General features: G+C 40.8%; 1 protein-coding gene across 1 annotated transcript; it reads right to left on the reverse strand.

The window, feature by feature from the left end:
- Positions 1–705: 705 nt before the first annotated feature.
- Positions 706–18035, reverse strand: TXNRD3 (thioredoxin reductase 3). The gene is given in 16 exon segments (NM_001258378.1): positions 706–1940; positions 2064–2198; positions 2413–2508; positions 3376–3483; positions 3715–3871; positions 4435–4511; positions 4919–5011; positions 5229–5454; positions 5554–5669; positions 7062–7204; positions 7583–7702; positions 8512–8584; positions 10389–10502; positions 10685–10794; positions 12383–12443; positions 17907–18035. Coding segments are annotated over 16 exon segments (1824 nt in total). The 5' UTR covers positions 18033–18035; the 3' UTR covers positions 706–1871.
- Between the last annotated feature and the right edge of the window lie 779 nt (positions 18036–18814).

The following is an 18814-nucleotide window of genomic DNA, read 5'->3' on the forward strand; positions in this document are numbered from 1 at the left end:
GGAACATCTGCAATTAGGACAGATATGCAAGTGGTAATTATTGACCAATTAACATGAACCTGCAATTCAAATCTCAATTTGAAATAAAACTCAATTAGTGCTTACTAATAGCAAATTCAGGGATTAGCACTCATGGATTTGGCCTCCTCCACTTCCTAGCCAACAGGGCTACACCAGGTAAACTTTGCTACCCCGTCAGTTTGTCATCATTTGTATGAGACCAGAAGGAGCTCCCCGAAGTAACTCCTCTGCAGCAAAGCAGCCCCTGCAGCTCAGCAAGCATCTCCCCTGCCAAGTGAAGGTATTTTGCAGTGCTACTGACCAAAACCCCAAAGTCTCCAAGAATTAATAAATTTGAACATCAGCAAGATGTGCTGCTAACACTACCTAGATTCTACTCTGCACCTTTGAGCTGTGTTGCAGTTAAATAATATAAGGTATTCAGAATCTTCTGGAATATACAGAAACGGTATAAAACTGTTGCTTCAAGTTTGAACTCACCTAAGTTCAATTCTGTATACCTGAACAGAAGCACATTTGATATCTTAAGCAAGCTCCCAGGGGTGACAAGACAACTTGTTTCTCATGTAGAAGATTACAATATGCACAAATCCACAGGGGCTTTAGTACTGCATGGGATACACAACATAATTGAAGCCCAATAAAATCCCAGGCAGCACAAACCATGAGGTCAGACATGACAGAGTGTTGTATGCATTGTTTATTGAACTTCAAATTCCACAGTAGGTCACAGATTAAATAGTTAAAAACTGGTTACTATCATACAATGTTCAGAACAGTCTTTCAAACCAGCTCTTTGGACAAAACTAAGAGCCAGATTCAAGCACAATTCCCCCAGGACAGAATGCTAGGGGTGGAAGGGAGCTTCAAAGTACTGACAGTACACAACACTACGCAAAGCACAGCAGGTCATTGCCCTGGGCCGCCACATGAATCAGAGCAGCTCTGATTCATGTACAACACCTTCTGCCTCCATGGGCAGGCACCTACTGCGTTAGTGGGACACAGTCTGCTTCTCCAGGACTTCAGCATTCCACACAACAGCACAGATAGAATTCTGGGTTCTCTGAGGTTTTCAATTACAGAGCTGACACCAGATTTAAGCAAACCGATATGGTCTTGCACTCACACTCTTTAGCCTTGACACACAAGACACATACAAATCAAATTTTTATTTTAAAGACATGATGTCACAAGGTCAGAAAACTGAATGTGAACAACAGTGGTGTCTTTGGTTACTTACTCTGAAGTTTTAGATTGGTTGGGATGGGAGACTAGTGCTTGAACTGCACTGCTCAACACAGCATCCTATTTATGCCATCTTGTCTCAACTGAACACACAATTAAGTATAACAAAATGCATCAAAAAGATAAATCAGTCAACTGTAAACTGTTGGCAAGAATCACTCAATTATATATTTGTTTTCTATTTCAAGCATTTGTACAAGACACTGGAACTAGAAGCATTAGCTTTAATTTGTGCAATTTAAGAATTTCCTTCAGGAGGAGTTAGTTCAGTCATCTGACTAGACAAGAACCTCCCAGCCTTGCCTGGCAGCCATCAGTTGTAGCTCACCTTACAGAAAGGTTCCGAGCAACAACGTCAAAAAAGCACCGCAGTGCTGATTGCAAGCAAAGTCAGGATTCACAGTCCGAGATATCCCTGCTGCATTACTGCTCCCATGTGCAACACCGCTCACGCTGAGGAAGCCTCTCGAGGGCACCACTCCCAGCTGCAGCACCTACAGTGGCACTGATGCAAACGCTTGCACTGCTGCAGAGCAGTTGGATGTATCAGAGCTTCCGCAGGACCGAGAGTGCACAACATGGAAACATGTAAAACAGCAGGTTTAACCTCAGCAGCCCTTCTGAGTGATGTCCTGCCCAGAAGATTTGGTAATATCCATTGTAGTGAACACCTGTAAGAGACCAAAAGAACTGCTTAGTTACTGTTGTATCATCATCCACATGGCTACTGATGTCTTGGTAAAACTGTCTCAAGAGCAGGTTTTAAATCAGGCTGTGCCTTCCCCTTTTCTTACCTCTGCACAAGTAGGATGGATACCAATGGTTTCATCAAGTAATTCTTTGGTGAGACCACATTTGATTGCAGCAGCAAAACCTTGGGTAACTTCACCAGCATTGGGTCCAAGAACATGTAGTCCTATCACACGATTCTTTAGAACAGATGAGAGAAAAATATGAGTCAGTACCACGCAAGTTAGTTAGACAAAAGCTCTAGTGTGTAACTCCCACTACACTAAAAATGTTATGCAAGCAGGTGAGTAGCAGAGCCTTTAAGAATAAATTAACTACTTCAAATAAAGTAGCTCTGCAGCTCTTTCCATTTCAAGAATACTCTCAGCATATCCATTCCAGCTTGCTACTTACATTGTCCTGTTTATTGCAGATAATCTTTGCATAACAGGTATTGTTATCTCTGCCAGGCACTGTCCATTCAAGTGGCCAGAACAAAGTGTGATAAACCTGGAAGGAAACAAGAAAAAGAGCATTAGAATTTCACTGATTCAGTCGGGCACAATTCTACTTCTTAGTATCTTTATAAATAGGTGGTTTGACATTTAACCCACTATATTCTTGACTACAGGAAATGAGACAAGAGTAATTTTTTTCCACTCAGCCCACAGAGTCCATCCTCTAAAACTCAGCAGAGGAAGACTTGACTCAAACAATGTAGCTCTGATTTACATACTTGATAAAAACAGCAACAGCTACAATATACATTTGTTGAAAATCAAACTTTCAGAAAGGGAAGTACAAAATTTATATCCAGTTACTTAAGTTTAAACCTACTATACAAAACAGGTAACAGCAGAAGCTCAATAATGTCAAAGGATTTTGTAAGATGTAAGAAATGAAACACAAGGCATGCAAGCAGCTTCAACATAATTCCTCAGAGATGTGCAGAAGCCAGAAATTACCATAAATTGGGGAAGTTATCCCCAATATGCCTATAGACATATGTTAAGGTCAGCAAAAAATAAATTCACAATTCAAATACAGTGAACCAGCAGAAAATAGTTCATCCCAAGAGTTTGGTACACTTCAGCAATAAAAGCCTTTAATTCATGATAGCAAAAAATATTCCTACACCTCTGTAACTTAAGTCTGGCCTCCTGAAGTAAAACGCTTCTCTCAGCCACCTGCAAATAGTTATGCACAATTCTAATGGCATTAAATCCAGGACCTTGCTGGCCAGATGAAAACACAGCCACAACAGTTCTACATGTCTAAACTTCTAATCTTGTTAACACTATGCCTTGAGACTAAAGTAGCAAGGCCCAAGAAAAACACCCTCAAGCTACAAGTTAATTGACTCTTGGGTGTTCTTACCTCCAAGTTTTGCTCTCCATATTCACTGATGGCTTTTTCTTCAGGATACCCACAGCTGCCATACTCTAAAGGGGTAAACACTGTTGTTGGTACATTGATATAGTCACACTAAAAATAAAAATGAAAAATCATATTTAGACTATGCAAGTTCAATACACTACATAACAGAAAAAGTTATACAAGAACTTTTCTTTTTTTTTACAAAATACTTGCAGAGCCAACAGATAAGTGGATAAATTAACTCATGTTACTGCAGCTTTGAGGGAAAAGCATCTTACCGAGATGCTTTAACTTCAAGTTATTGAGAAATAAGTAGAAGTTGTCTGCTTAAAGATTTACCTTTTTGGAACTACCCCCATACAGCCTTTGGGCCAGCAGCCTCCCTGCCTGAATGGCAACTGGAGTAAGCTCAAGCTTTCCATCCAGGATATCCCCAATCGCATAAACATAAGGCACATTGGTTCGTTCTTCATCATTTACAGGGACTTTCCCATTCCTTTAAAACAAACAGAAGACCACAGAATTCAGCATCACAACTTTCCTCAGATCTCTGCAAAAAACCAGGAGAGAATTCTATTCTATTCTAGAAGTCAATTCTAACTACTGAGCTCATTTCATTATATATCTTTATGCTTTTTTTACTTCTACTGCAAACTCTTCAGAGCATCAATCACCTCCAACTCTGGAACACTGCTGAAGTCTGTATTCAGTGGGCCAGTTCTGACATGAACAACAGTGCCTGGCTGATGGCAGTTAAGCTACTCAGACATCTTTGGACTCACAATCTTTCACCTTATTATTATACAGCTCTGTGCTTTCAGCCAGAGCTTTCAGCCACCAACTAGTACATTTTCACTCAGAATAGTTGTTTTACGAAGTACATACTGAAGAAATTAAGTTAACAGACAACTGTACTCAAATTCAGAACATTTCAAAGATTCATATAATTGCCATATATAAGAGTGGGAATTAAAAGACCATCAACATCATGAGCTATTTTTACAGAGGTAAAAAAACATCCTTGCATTCAGTGGTTTGAGGGAGTTCAGCAATACTCACTTCTCATTGATTTTGACACCGATTGTCTGTAAACCAATATTCCTGGTACATGCATCACGACCAACGGCTAGCAAAACCTAAAAAAACCCCAAAATTAAATGCAATAACTTTATGCAAGAGAAGTACAACATACTTGATTTCCCTTGGTCTTTCAGTGAAGAAGCTGAAGCATATGAATAAAATTACTTCCAAATTTTTTTTTCCCAACATTTGAGAGAGCCACCAACAACTCTCTTCCATGCACAACTTGTTTTAGAGATGCAACAAAGCCAAAACAAAACTAGAAGCAACAACACTGTTTATATGAATTAAACTCCAGGCTGACAGGGTTCAACTAAGACTGAATTTCCACTATTTTTTCCTGCTAGTAAATTACATTAACAATTTTTTAAGGAGGAATTTCCTTCAAGTTGTTAAAGAGAAAGTATTTCAGTAATTTTCAAGTGCATCTATAGCCATTTATTTCAAATCCAGAAATTCTTACAGTGTTATATTCTTCTTCAAGGATTTCTTGTCCTTCAGTAGACTTTGCTGTCACTTTCAGTCTTCCAGGCATTCCTTGCTCCAGCTGCTCAACCTGTGCAAATTTTTGTAAGCTTAGAATGACCTGAAGCAGCAGAGCTCACTTCCATTGTCATTCAAGCCTTGACCTGCTAATCTATCATTCAGCAGTAAAAAAAGCTCAGCCTCATAAAACATTTATTTCTGCACAGAGCCAATGGCTTCCCAGACAACCCCTGCATTTTACATGTGCTGTTTAAAGTAATGATGTGTTAAGAGAAGAAAGCACTTGCCTGAACAGGTACAAACTTCCTGATGAACTTCACGCCGTGTGTTTCCATGTAGGCTCCGACTTTTTCTGCCATTTCTTGGTCAAAACCCCGCAGAAGAATGGAACGCACCATCACAGTGACATCCAGACCCAGGCCAGCCAGAAACCCTGCGCACTCCAGAGCCACGTAGGAAGCACCCACAACCAGAGTCTTGCCAGGGCAGTAAGGCAGGGAGAAGAGGTCATCACTGAAAAGAGAAGAAGTCTAAGTAAGTTACAAGGTTCTTCCAACACAACTTTGTTTGTCTTGGCGAAGACTACAACAGACAAGCTCAGTTTCATCTCACCTTGTAATGCAGAACTCTTTATCTCCAGGGATACCCAGGTATCTTGGCCTTTCTCCTGTAGCCACCACAAAAGTCTCTGCTGTGTGATAGGTTACTTGTCCTTTTCTGTTAGTTGCCTGGTGATGATGACATAGTTAAGACAGACATTTTCATATGCTTTAAGATAAAAATTATGTAATCCTTTCCTTAATTATTGTAGATACATTTAAAAATCAAGAATAAGCAATATGAAACAAGAACAAACACATTTAGAGATGCCAACAGGTCACAGAAGAACAATAGGTTTAAACAACTGACTATCAGGCTTTCCTTCCATTAGAGCACTTAAAATCACTTACTCTTTGAATCCTGCCCATTTTAACTACTAAGATTGGATTGGATTATTCACAACAACGTGACTTCCGAGTTATAAAAAGCCACAACAAATTAAGACAACTCCTTTATTCCCACAATAAATGGCCAACATAATGCAAGGGACAGCACAACATTAATTGGCTCTTCAGCTAATGTGAAACAAAAGTAATTAAAAAAAAAAGGTAACCAGTTACATGATTTCAGTTCAGAGGGTCCAAGACCCAATCTTGCATGAATTCTAACTAATTTGAATTCTAGAGACCCTTGGTCTTTGGAAATTTCATCTTGCCAATGCATCTCTCCCAGAATCGGACCTTCATTCTTGCTCTTTGTTAGTTTTCCATCACAGATGAAGGGAAATATTTTCCCCATTGAGTCAACAGGTAATTCAGGTTGGAAAGGATCTCAGGAGGTCATCTAGTCCAGCCTCCTGCTGGGAAGTCTCTCTGTTTTACTTCATTTATTGATTAAGGACACTTAAGTGGCTGGGACACTTGAATAGGTGGTACACAAGGTATACTGAATTTACTATTATCTTTCAGTGCTGAGCTCTTGGTTTAAAACACAAGTAGTTCAGTCTTGATATAGCAAACAGACAATTACACCCTTTGAGTGCAACAGTTGCCTTCAATATGCACTTCCAAGTTAACCTTGCTCACTTATAGCAAGATTGACAGAACAAGCTTTGTCTTGCAAAACGGACACTTTAATTTGTATGTTGATAAGTACAAGGTTCTAGCAGAGCTCTTATGAAAGTGCTTAATCTAAATTTGATTTCAATCGTTTTTATGCTTTAGTATGAGGATTTTCCAAGTTGCAAAATCACACAGCTAGAGCTTCCTTTCTTTTCCTCCCCTACTCAGGCTGCTGAAATCAGTCATGAAGGTAGAAACTTAAGACCACCTCCCTCAATTCTCACAAGACACAGGTTTACACATATCCACATCTCTCTTACAGAACTAGGTTTGCAAACACTGGAGCAGGTACTAAAGTACAATAATTATTTTAATTGGTAACTTCACAAATGAATTATTAACTTCAGTTAACCTAACTTGGCAACGTTAAGATGAAGCCTTTTCGGTGTTGAATTTTATAAGGCACTTCTAGAACATGAGTTTTCCCTCCCAACGAAGTATTTTAAATGCAAAGTATACCTTAATTTTGTGTGGTTCCACAAATTCTCCGTAAGAATTGAGGTATGTCACAGACTTCTCTCTCAAAGACACTCGATAGCCCCAGTTTAAAGAACCAATGTAGTTCTGAATTGCTTCTACCATGGTCTCCCAGTTGTGTTTAACTGCAACAAGACACTGATTTCATATTCTCAAGGAAATAAAAGTGCAATGTGCCCCTTAAGAAAAAATTATTCATTGTAAAACATCATTATCAGTAATGAGGCTACATATTAAGGTCTTGTTCTACTATGTTAATATTTATGTGACTTGTTAAGCCCATTCTAGAAGTTCTGTCATTTATTTCAGTTAATACAAGGAACAAAACACAATTAACTTTCAATCCCAAAGGTTTCTATGACTCATGAAGGAGGACACCTTCTGATTCACCTAAAAAAAGTACTGAACTCTGCCTCTAATTTGTTAAGTCCAAATACAAGAACAGTCTTGAGTTCAGCATCTCATATCTACAGTCTTGATCTTCTCTCTGTGTTCTTACCAACCTTGTTCTTCATACTGCCACCCATACTTCCTTGAATCTTGGAGTGCCTGACCCAGAAGTGCTGCTTGATGCATCAGCTTTTTAGGAATGCAACCTACATTTACACACGTGCCACCAAGTCCTAAGATGGAAAGAATCACATTATTGCTTCCATGAACGGGATTTATGCTTTCCCTATCACATACTCAGTATAATCACTCAGGGAGGTTTGTTACAGTCCCACCAGTAACATGAAATTTCTCTTGCAAAGGACATTTTAAAATACAATGAACACACTAAGCTTGTATTCAGCTTAAGGCTCAAGACAGGTACAGCATGTCAAACATAGAGCCTAGTTACTTACTCCACAAGGGTTCAGATTTTAGTCAGGTTGTCAAGTAAGCAAGGCAAAAAGCCCAGAGTTTCTACAATTTAGTATCATCTATTATGTGGTATTTTAAATATGCTTGTGTTTGAAATACTATCTACAAGAGCACATTCATTCCTTGAGTCAATAGAAGTTTCACACTCATTCTCAGCTGAGAGTATCACTAATGAGGTCAGCCAGCAGCTGTCCTCAATTAGGAAAGGGTGACATAAACAGCCAAGGAGTCACTGTTCTAAAGGGAGACTATCAGCTGTCTACAAGATAGAACTGGATGAACTCAAAGGCAAAATATCCCCACAAACATTAGAATGTGAACATGCATGCACACACTACCCACACTTAGTCTGAAAGTGATCAAAGCTAGAAAAACTTTTGACAGAGAACAGAGTTAGCAATGCTCAAAACAGAAACAACCATCATGCCAGGCAAATAATTCTTCTTATCTGTGTACCAGAATGACAGGAATTTAGCCTCAATTCCTAAGAGAACAAATCCATAGTATGTAACTTCTTAGTATGCATCATTAGTATTCAAACATCAAATACAAGATTAAAAAAGCTTACCCCATGAGGTTCCAAGAGGTGTTGGAACAACATAATCTAATACCATTACTTTCTTTCCCAAGGCAGCAGCTTCCTATAAAAGATGAAGACCAGTCAGCATTACTGAACCAAGCAAGCCTGTCCACTCATTTATGGCCATGATACATTTAGCACTAATAGAAGGCTTCTTTACTACCTTCACTAGTTAGTCATTATCATACATGGATCTTCTATCTCTTTCCCGAGCCAAAAATTGAAATCCCTCAAGAACTGACTTTTTCCCAAACTTTCAACAGCTCCTTGTATATTCAACGCTGCATCCAGATCATCCTATGGTGTCAAAAGCCATAATCTGCAAAAGGTATGACATAGGCTCAGCAGCCTAGGATTCTCTTCCACCTCACCTAAAGAAATACTTAGGCTGTTACCTCTCTTTTTCTTTCAGAAGGACAGAACTGACTTAGCATGCTCATACATAGAAAAGAAGGTGATACACTGGAACCACCATGATGTTCAAGGGGCTGGAGCACACCTCCTATGAGAAGGTTAAGATAATTTGACACATTCAACATGGAGAACAACTGAATTTGGAGGGGACACAAGAGCAACTCTCCAGTACCTATGAGAAGTACACTAAGATGACTGTGCCAGGCTCTTCACAGTGGCCAAGTAGCAAAGCGACAAAAGACAATGGTTTTAAGTTGAAACAAGAGACTCAGACTGGATCTAAGGAACTTTCACACCACAAGGGCAATCAAACAGGTTTCCCAGAAAGGCTGTGTCATCTCCACCCCTGGCTTATTTCAAATGAATGAGCTCCTGTACAGTCCTGTGTGACTTCACAGTTGACCTTGCTTGGAGCAAGGAGCTTACATTAGATATTCTTCTCATGTCCATTCCAACCTGAATAAGCTTATCCCTATATCCAAGGAATTACCAGGTACACATTGTTTGATTTTTCAAGCACTTCAATCTTGAGCAGTCTAGGTGCCTAAAATCTGTTGGAACTCCTGCACATCAACTGCAATCCTAGCTCAAACAAGGTTTAGCTGCTGTCTTATATTTTGTGAATACTACTCTGAACAATTTGACAATTAGCACCAAGGTTACAACTAATGTCCCAGAAAATACTGCAAGGAAAAATCTGAACATTCGGAAAATACAAAATTGGTCAACTGAAGAACTCCACTGTCAGCTTCCCCTGCCTGATTTGTATTAGCTAATGAAGGCTGCATGCTTGGTTGTATAGTTCAGCAATTGTCAAGGCTGTCAAGAAGAGCTTCACCCTGCCCAAGACATAAACTGACAGTTTAGGACCTCAGAGATGGGACTGTGTGTCCAAATCCCTTGGGTAGCAGAAAAAACTGAATCTGGACCTTAGATCCTGAGGCAACAGCTCTGAACAACAGCTAATTGTGTAAGGGCTACACGATCTCAGTTTCCCTTTCTCAGAAAGTACCTAAAAAGGGAACTAAAGAGTGAAGCAGCTCCTTGAAGGGAACTGCTGGAAGCACTTAATTTTAGACGACTGGTGATACTGAATCCTAAACTGTCAAAAGACTTCAAGAGGAGCCCTTGAATTTTCTAGATTACTGTTTGGAAGCACCTGTGTATTACATGCAGAAGAGATAGTTAAAAAAACATTTGGTTCCACCCTCAGCCAGAAGACTAAAACCTATTATTAGGATCAAGAGCTGAATAGACATTGACTAGAAACTGGTCCCTTTATCTCCTGAGTAAGCACATTGCTAGACCACTATTGGTTCATTAATTAACAAGTTGAACAGTAACACTCATCAAAATATAGACTGTTTTATACCAACATAATTAATAGAGAGATTAACTTTTGAATAAGTCTTACACATCACCAGTTCTTTAATGTCATTTTCACATCCTACCTTAGAACATGCAAGTCCACCTGAGCCACCACCAATAATAATGAGATCATATTCATAGGGTTCTGTAATTTGGTTGTCGCCAAGGAGTTTCTGCAGCGATCCATCCTTATAAGCCTGGGAGAGAAAAAGAAAAAAGTAATCAAATTAGCACACATGTTTCTGAGCAAACAACTGATAACACTGCCTCCTCTGACTGACGTCACCCAGTCAACTGCGTCACACAAAATTTAGCTACGATCAAACAGCAACTTCACTCAGTCTTGTCCACTTCCAGCTGATTTTTACAGCCAAGTTACCTGAAACGTTGCATCACAGCCACCAATGTGAGTTCCATTCACAAATACATTAGGCACTGTCCTCTGGTTGGTCAGCTCTGCCAATACTTGTTGAATACTGGCTCCATCATCTAAGAATAAAAGAAATGTGTACATTATAAACAGATTTCAGGAAGAGAGATTTTAGAACAACCTGGGATATTAAAGGTTTGGACTGTGATACACTGTAGGCCAGCCAAGACAACAATTTTATTATAAACATTCTATTTGCAGGTTTTCTGGACATAAGCAAGTCTTCAGAAACTACTTCTCAAGGGAGAAGGCTTAAATACAGAAATTAAATTGGTATTTCAAGCCACAATTCTACAGAATGGAGTAATGCTGAAGCAGTAAGAGTTTAGTTCTTCTATTTCAAGGATTTTTATCTCTTAGTGTCATATTTGTCGCTACACAATACAGTGTTCACTACACAAAAATTCTTTTCCAGCTATCACAGAAGATCACATAGACACCTTTTCTTTAATGAGAACTGTCTTATTTTGGAGCATGTTCTGTGCACAGGCACAAAATTTTGCCCAGCAGCTTTGGTATTATGAGATGATGGGTAAGGGAAGTATGAACATGCTTTTCTGCTTACCCTAAAGCTATCTTCCTCCTTCTTCTACCCACCACACTGTCAGAAACTTTCTACTTTTAAAATTATCATTGCTTGACCTGACCTGCCATCTGAATCATCAGCACCTACACACAGGCTCAATTTGGATCACTCAGCAGTAAATGTGGGAATGGGAATTTACAGGAATTACTTTGACTAAAATCTTTTTATTCCAAGATTGTATCTACTTAGTATCACTAATCGGAGCAACTGCAATATTATTAATTAGAAGTAATTCCAGGAAAAAAAGGCTGTGCATTGTACTTTACATATCTTGGGCTGTAATTAATTCACAGTATGACAACTTGAATAAGAAGCAAAAGTAACTAATAAGAGATTAATAAATAGCTACATTTCTCCCAAACATTGCTTAAGCAAAAATAAAAACTTTAAAAAGGCATTAGAACTTTAAAAAAGGGACTGGAAATTTAAGTTTTGTACAGAAAAAAATAAGACACTCAACAGCTTACCAAAAGTGCATTTAAGAGCTCAGTAAGAATCATATAAGAAACTATTTGTTCCTAAAATTACATTAAAAGCTACATGCATTATGTCCATAAACACATAAGGCACTGCACATGTCCTAAAACTAAAGCAGCTTGGGCTTTAAGGAAAAAAACAACTTGAAACTAGCAGCAGCCAAGTTACTGGAATTTACCCTTCCTTCCAGTGACTCAGCACCTTTCCCAAAGAAGGTCAACGATATACCAAGTCAAAATTAACAATTCATCTGAAGCTACAAGAGAAGAAGCAGGAAAAAAAAAAATCACAGATTTTTTCCCCCCAAAAGTCATAGCTCCTTGGAGAGAAATCAGATGTCACATTCTCTATCATCTGATGGTTTTTACAGTCAAAGACTTCAGTTTATATTAAAAATACATCCTGTACAAAGTCCACATTGAAGCCTAATTGCCTTTATCTCTGCATATATTAAAATGTATTTTACTTGTTACACATATCCCTCAATTAGTTCAAGACAGTTTAAGGAATCATGCAGCTTAAGGAACCACTCATTTTTAGTTACATTAAGCAAGCATGTGATAATTTTTTTTTCTCCTACTCACCAATTACATCCAGTTCCAGAGCATAGTACTCCACATGCAAGGAGTTGAAGAGTTCCTTCACCTGCAAGAGGAACAGACACCATGGCAGTGCAAAGGTTTCTCAGCTCGGGGTAAAACTTCCCTGCTGGACACACACAGGAGACCTCTAAGGCTCAGTTACGGAGCTCTGAGGCACAGGCTCCACACAGCTTTGGCACTTCTATGTTTTGCATGGTCCTCACTTAAAGCAGAGCAGTTAACTTTCCAACAAGTCCCATTACCTTAAGAAAATGCTTCTAGATATAATTTGCTTAGCTGACTTCTCCACCCATGACATACCAAAAGCACGGAAGTGACTGCCATATAAAAAAACAATGAGAGATAAAGCAGCAGCAAGAGTCCTTGGTAATACTAAAAAAAAAAAAACAAACAAAAAAAACCCCCAAAAAACACCAAAGGAGAAAAGGGAGTAGAGGATAATATGCAAAACAAAATGCTGTCAAGGAAATAAAAATACTGCAGGAGGAAGGAACACATGTAGTCAGCACTCAGCTGGGTGTTTTTTTAACCTTGGTTCTGGATGGACAAAGTGTACCATTACCTGATTCAAATCAGGCAGCCTCTTAGAAACAGATTTCTACAGTAACATTTTTTGTGAAGTTGAACATGTGAAAACAGCTCTAGCAAGACTCACTGAATGCCTGTGGGATGGACCCACTTGCCAGCATGGAGTCTGAACATTTTTCAACCGGCTTGCTGACGAACCCCAAATTTATTGAAAGAGCTTCACTAAGAGTATGTCGAGTCCCATCTTGTAAGTTAAAAGATGTCTAACAAATAAGGAATAAAATGCTTTTAATATTGCAATGATTCACACTGTTACTGCGCTGAATACTGAGTATTCCAGTGTTTTCTGATGAAGTTTCAGCTTTATGCAGACAAACAAGATATTATACCCTGTACCAACTACAAATTAAGTTTATTAGCACATCATATATCAACTGTAACATTTTTTAAAGAGCTTTGCCTCTGTAACTGATTATATTGGTTCTACAGTTTTAGAATAGAGGAAGTTCTAAGGGACCTTATCAGGCCATCTGCATGAACTTCCTGCTCAAAGCAGACCCAAATGTGAAGGTTGATGACATTGCTCAAGCACTGTCCTCTGATTTGAAGCATCAACAAGGGTAGACACCAGAACTTCCCTGGGCTGGCTCAACGTCTGACCATCCTCACAGTAAAGACCTTCCATTTTATCCCATTGGAGTGTCTGCAACTTATGTTTGTTGGTTCTTCTCCTTTCACTATGCAACTTGAGTAACAGTCTTCCCAGTAGAAAGCAGCAACTAAAACCCCTGGTCAGCCTTATCAAGGTTCAACAAACTGAGCTCCTCCTTCACACATTCAGTGTGTGTGATACTCCAGTCCTCTAACCATCTAGGGGATCCTTGAAATTTTTTGTCCTAAGCTCACCATTACCTTCAGGCTCACTTCCAGGAATGATTACAGCTACAGGCAGAATGAAAGGAAACAGCAGTGGAACCACTCCAGACCTCCTGCTCTGCATCTGCTGTTACAAATCCCAAAGTAAATGCCATGCAAGATCCAAAAAGCAAAGCTTAAAGTGATTGCTACTTGCTACTTGGAAGTGTTAAGAATGCAGCAGCAAATCCGAAAATTAGCTGCTTGGCTGCTGGTTTAGTTTGCAGCAAAGCAGCAGAGTAACAGGCAAGAGTTCATTAGTTTGTTTTCTTTTTTAAAAAAACTCTGCCAAAACATTGCAACAACAATGGGCAGGAGGGAGGACAGGACAGAACATTACTAAACCAAGAAAGATTACACTCAAGAAAGGACAGATTTAAGGCATTTAGACCACCTTTATTCTCTACAGAAGGTACTCTGTAGAGAGGAAAAAAAAAAAAAAAAGACAAATGCCAGCATCCTAATTAGAGGTAACTACTGCACTTTACACTTACGAACAGATCATGCTTGTGTTGTGCTAATAAAACTGAATGAAGGATCATAGTAAGCACATGAGCAGTTACAAAATCTTCAATGCAGGCAAGAGATAATAGGTGACTTTGGTTTGGAGAAGGAAATGATTAGGAGGAGTAGAAAGATAACACATTAATCATGAGTAATATCAAGATAAGCTGAACAGGAAATGATTTCTCAGAAATACTCACTGGAGCATTCAGCAATGACTGCATTTACCAGAAAAAAAACTTTGAAATGAAAAGGAAGTAAATCTCCCTAGGGAAACTTACTGCTATCAGAAAACTTACTGCTATCTGGCACTGTAAAAGCCAAAATTAAAATGAGATCAAAGGAGTTATTAGACCAACTAATGAAAAAGAAAATCCACTGAAAACTTTGAACTCAATAAAACTAATACCGACTCGGGTCAAGAAATTCCTGTGTTACACACACCCCGATGGAAACTTCAGCAGTGCACTGGGAGATTTTCTTACATATAGCCCAAAGACAAAACTATCATTTCTCCAAATGTCTGGGATGGGATACAAGGCTGCAGTCATGGATATAACCATTTACTTCCCTTTTCACCAATGCAAAGGCCTCAATTACCTACTAAACACTTCTAGTTTTCACAAAAAGAGATGGACTAGAAAATATTATTATATTGGACTTCCAAATATTATTAAACAATAGATAATTCCTCTGAAACCAAGAAATTAGTCTAACTGTAGGAAATGCTTCCCAGAGATGCCTTCTGTCACTAGGGAAGCTAAGCAGGTTTGAGATAAGGCTTCATATCATAAAATAATAATGTTATGTCCTAGGTCTGCTTTTTCAAGTATCAGCTAACATTCCCTAACAGCTACGACTGAATTGGCCAGAACCCCCTGAGGACAGAGAATGAATCTGTAATAGCATAAGATATAACTAAAATAACCAGTAACTTTATGCAATCACAGCTGTTGCTCTTAAAGTATCAACATATCACAGTGATCAGCCTTGTCATTTTTTCATGCTAAAAATCCATGTTTTCTTTATGCATTTATATCTTACTATCTTTTCTGGATGCTAAGAAATTGAAGAAACAGCCAAGTTGAATTACGACAAGGAAGTAATTCTACCACCACCCCCTCTCCACCACTGCCCAGTTAAAGCAGTTGAACAACAAATGGCATTTGCAGAAGAACAAAAGCACAATTGCCAAGTCATGCTATTAACTAACCTGAATACAATCACCTACCCAATTCACTTAGGGAATTTATTTGCAGTTGTGTTTCTGAAGAAAAGTGCAGTTTCAATTTTCATGTAGCATGGCTACCTCCACTTGAAATAGAGAATTCTTTCCATCCCCAAATTAGGTACTTTCAGAGCATGAGCACTAAACATCTTTTTCAGTTAATCCTACCAAAAGCACGCTGCTAACAACCAAAGTTGTTACAGCAAAAGACAAGACAATGCACACTATTCATATCTGTCTAAGAACTCAGAATATGTGAATGCAGTCTAAGTACTCAAGCTGTAACTATACTTCCAAATTATACTCACTTCATTAATTCTATAGACTTCATCAGCTAACAAGAATCCTGCATTAGCCATTTGTTTTCCCATTCCTTTCACTAATTTCTAAGTCTTTGGTAAGAGGGATTGTTAATACCCTTAGTGTTACAGATACTCCTCTGTTTTATCACTTGATGTCTCATGTGAGGCTTCCTTCTTCCATAAACTTTCTTCTTCTAATTGTCTGTCTGCAATCTATACCCGTTCTCCACATTTTCTTTGTTATATTACCTTTCTGTTCTGTTCCAAGCAGGAAAATAAGCCAAGGAAATCTGAGTACCAGGCCATTCACCTCTTCTTCCCCCCAGCCCTATTGATGACCTGTTTCTTCACAAAAATTCACACAGTGTTTTTCAACTCCCCCTCCTACAAAGGGCCATGACAGTGAGTCCTCCTACTCCCTGTGTTCATTCTTCCCCTTTGCAAGACAATAAGAATAATATTCCTCATATCCGATTGCTTCCCTGAAGCAAGCAATCTGCCTAATGGAGAAACGATGAACAAATGCAGGAAAGAACAATGTGGAATTTAATTACTGGACTACATCAAGTCTTTTCTCCCCTTCTTGTCTTAGTCTCTGCTTAGATCCTCTGCAACACCACAAACACATGAAGGACAAGGGCACCGGGTTTAAAAAGCTACAGTGCTATCATGTGATCTCAAACCCACTGAACTGAGTGCCATGAGCATCAGCATTTACAGTCACAAGCACTAAAAGCACACAGGGCAATACTGACACGCACAACAATGGGCAAGTCCGAAGTCCTCAAGAAATGATTTTTCCTCAGCAGACTATAACACTTTTGTCAAGTGGACTAGACAGGAGCAAGACTCCAACTCTTCACTTACCAAAACTTTGAGTAAGTTGTTGAGAAAAATTTGAGCTATGTACTATGCTTTACTATCTGCCAAAAGGTTCTTAAGACAGAAGGCATTGATTTGGTCGATCCTCCCAAACACAGAAGTTTCCTTTCTCAAAACCTCAATAAAGTTCCAAGTGAGATACGATATAGTCAGTTAAGTTTTGTGCAAGGGGGTCATAATATCTCTTCCCTCCCCAGAGTTCCCAGAACTAAACCTAATCCAGAAGTGGGAATGAGGTCCTGAGTATTTTCCCAGTTATCAGCTCTATGAGGAACACCAAGACTTGATCCAACAGTTCCAACTGCGGTCTTCCATCACGGCCATATCAAATATGGTAGTGTGAGGTTTAATTAAAATTTCCTAACATACTTTTTGTCACTGTCCAAGAAACCCAAGACCTACAAACTCTCAGGTCCTGGGTGGCCTATGACCAGTGTGTTGGCATAATAAAATTTTAACGAAGACCCTGATTTTTTTAATGAGTTTGGCTCACTAGCTATACCCAGCCTGTGACATTGATGTACAATTAGGGCTAAAAAGATATTTTTCTCTAAACACCACAATTAACCAAGAGTGCTTTTCTCTTCGTTTAAACACAAGCTGCGACCAGGATTTGGAACTTATGCACCTGCTACAGAGTCAACCTTCCTTAAATTTAGAAAGGGCAGAAAAGTTAACTCATCCCTCCCGTGGAGAGCAGCTTTGTCCAAGCTGAATACCAATGTGGTACCCAAATTTCCAGCGAGAAAGGAACACAGCAGCCTGAGCTTCCAACAGCTGTAGAGCTGAGGAACAAACACACTGTGCAGAACTCGCCACACATCCATCTCCCAGCGTGACAAAGCGAAAGAACTACCACGACCGCCAGGGATCGTTGCCTGGTTTCAGGGCTGGCAAGTGGTTTTCCAAGGCTGGCAAGTGGTTTTCCAGGGCAGGCACGTGGTGTTGGAGCGGGATGGACACAGCGCCACTTCGGCACGCTCCAGACGCCGCCGGTGCCGCCGATCCTCACAGCGCCTGCCCTCAGCCCCGCTCCCCTGCGCCCTGCCCGGCCCAGCGGGGCAAGGTCTGCCCGAGCATCCCTCGAGGGCAGGGCCCGCGGGGCACCGCGCCGAGCGGGCTCTCAGCGCCGCCGCCGCCGCCTCACCTTGTTGCAGTAGGGGCAGTAGCTCTTGCTGAAGATCATGACGCGGTGGGAGGCGATGAGGGTCCGCACGCGGAGCTTCAGCCCGTCCCAGTCCGGGAGCCGGGTCTGTCCCGGCGGCGGCGGCATGGCGGCACCGACACCTCCCCCGCGGCGGCCGCGCCGACCCTCGGCCGCGCCCGCCCCTTCCGCAGCGGGCAGCGTGACGAGCCGGGCCGACCTACCCGGAGAGAGCGGGGGGGGACTACATGCCAAGGAGGGCTCTCCGCCCTGCATTTCAGCCACAAGCACTACGAATCGTTGTAGAATAATAAAAAGTCTTCTATGCCACAAGCGAAAGTGCCAGTATCTGCCGAAAGACTATGCAGAGAAGGATAAACTTGCGTTTTTAAAGCCTCCTCTCCCCTCTGCGAGGGGGCGTGAAGTGCGCCAACAGGAGGCCGGCGGGAGCACGCATGAGCGGCGGGCGCGGGGCGGGGCCGGGTGGCGGAGCCGCCTCAGCGCCCGCCCGGCCGGGACAGCGCGGGCGGAGCAGGGCTGCCCTGGTGGTTGTTCTTTGGGTTGTTCTTTGCCCCCTCACGGATCGTCCGGCTCCCAGCCAGCGGCGATTGCCCCGGCCCGGAGCGATCGGCCCAAGTCCCGGGACGGCCGGGTTTGACTTGCCTCGGTGCCCTCTAAGTTAGCGCCAAGTATGGGGGGAAAGCTGCTTCCCCCGTGTGCTTCCACCTGCCCCTTGGATCTCCTGCAGGAGATCGGGTACGAGTGGAGCGTCTCCTATAATAAAATGGATTATTAGCCAAGAGAGCAGAAAAAGTTTCGTTTTCTTACACGTTGCGGGGTTGAAGGAAGAGCCCGCTGAAGCACCTGGTACTACTCAATGCGCACGGAGCCTGGTGGAAGCCTCAGTTCGC

The sequence above is a fragment of the Taeniopygia guttata genome, chromosome 12, assembly GCF_048771995.1.
Source record: "Taeniopygia guttata chromosome 12, bTaeGut7.mat, whole genome shotgun sequence".
In the NCBI taxonomy this organism is placed as follows: Eukaryota; Metazoa; Chordata; class Aves; order Passeriformes; family Estrildidae; genus Taeniopygia; species Taeniopygia guttata.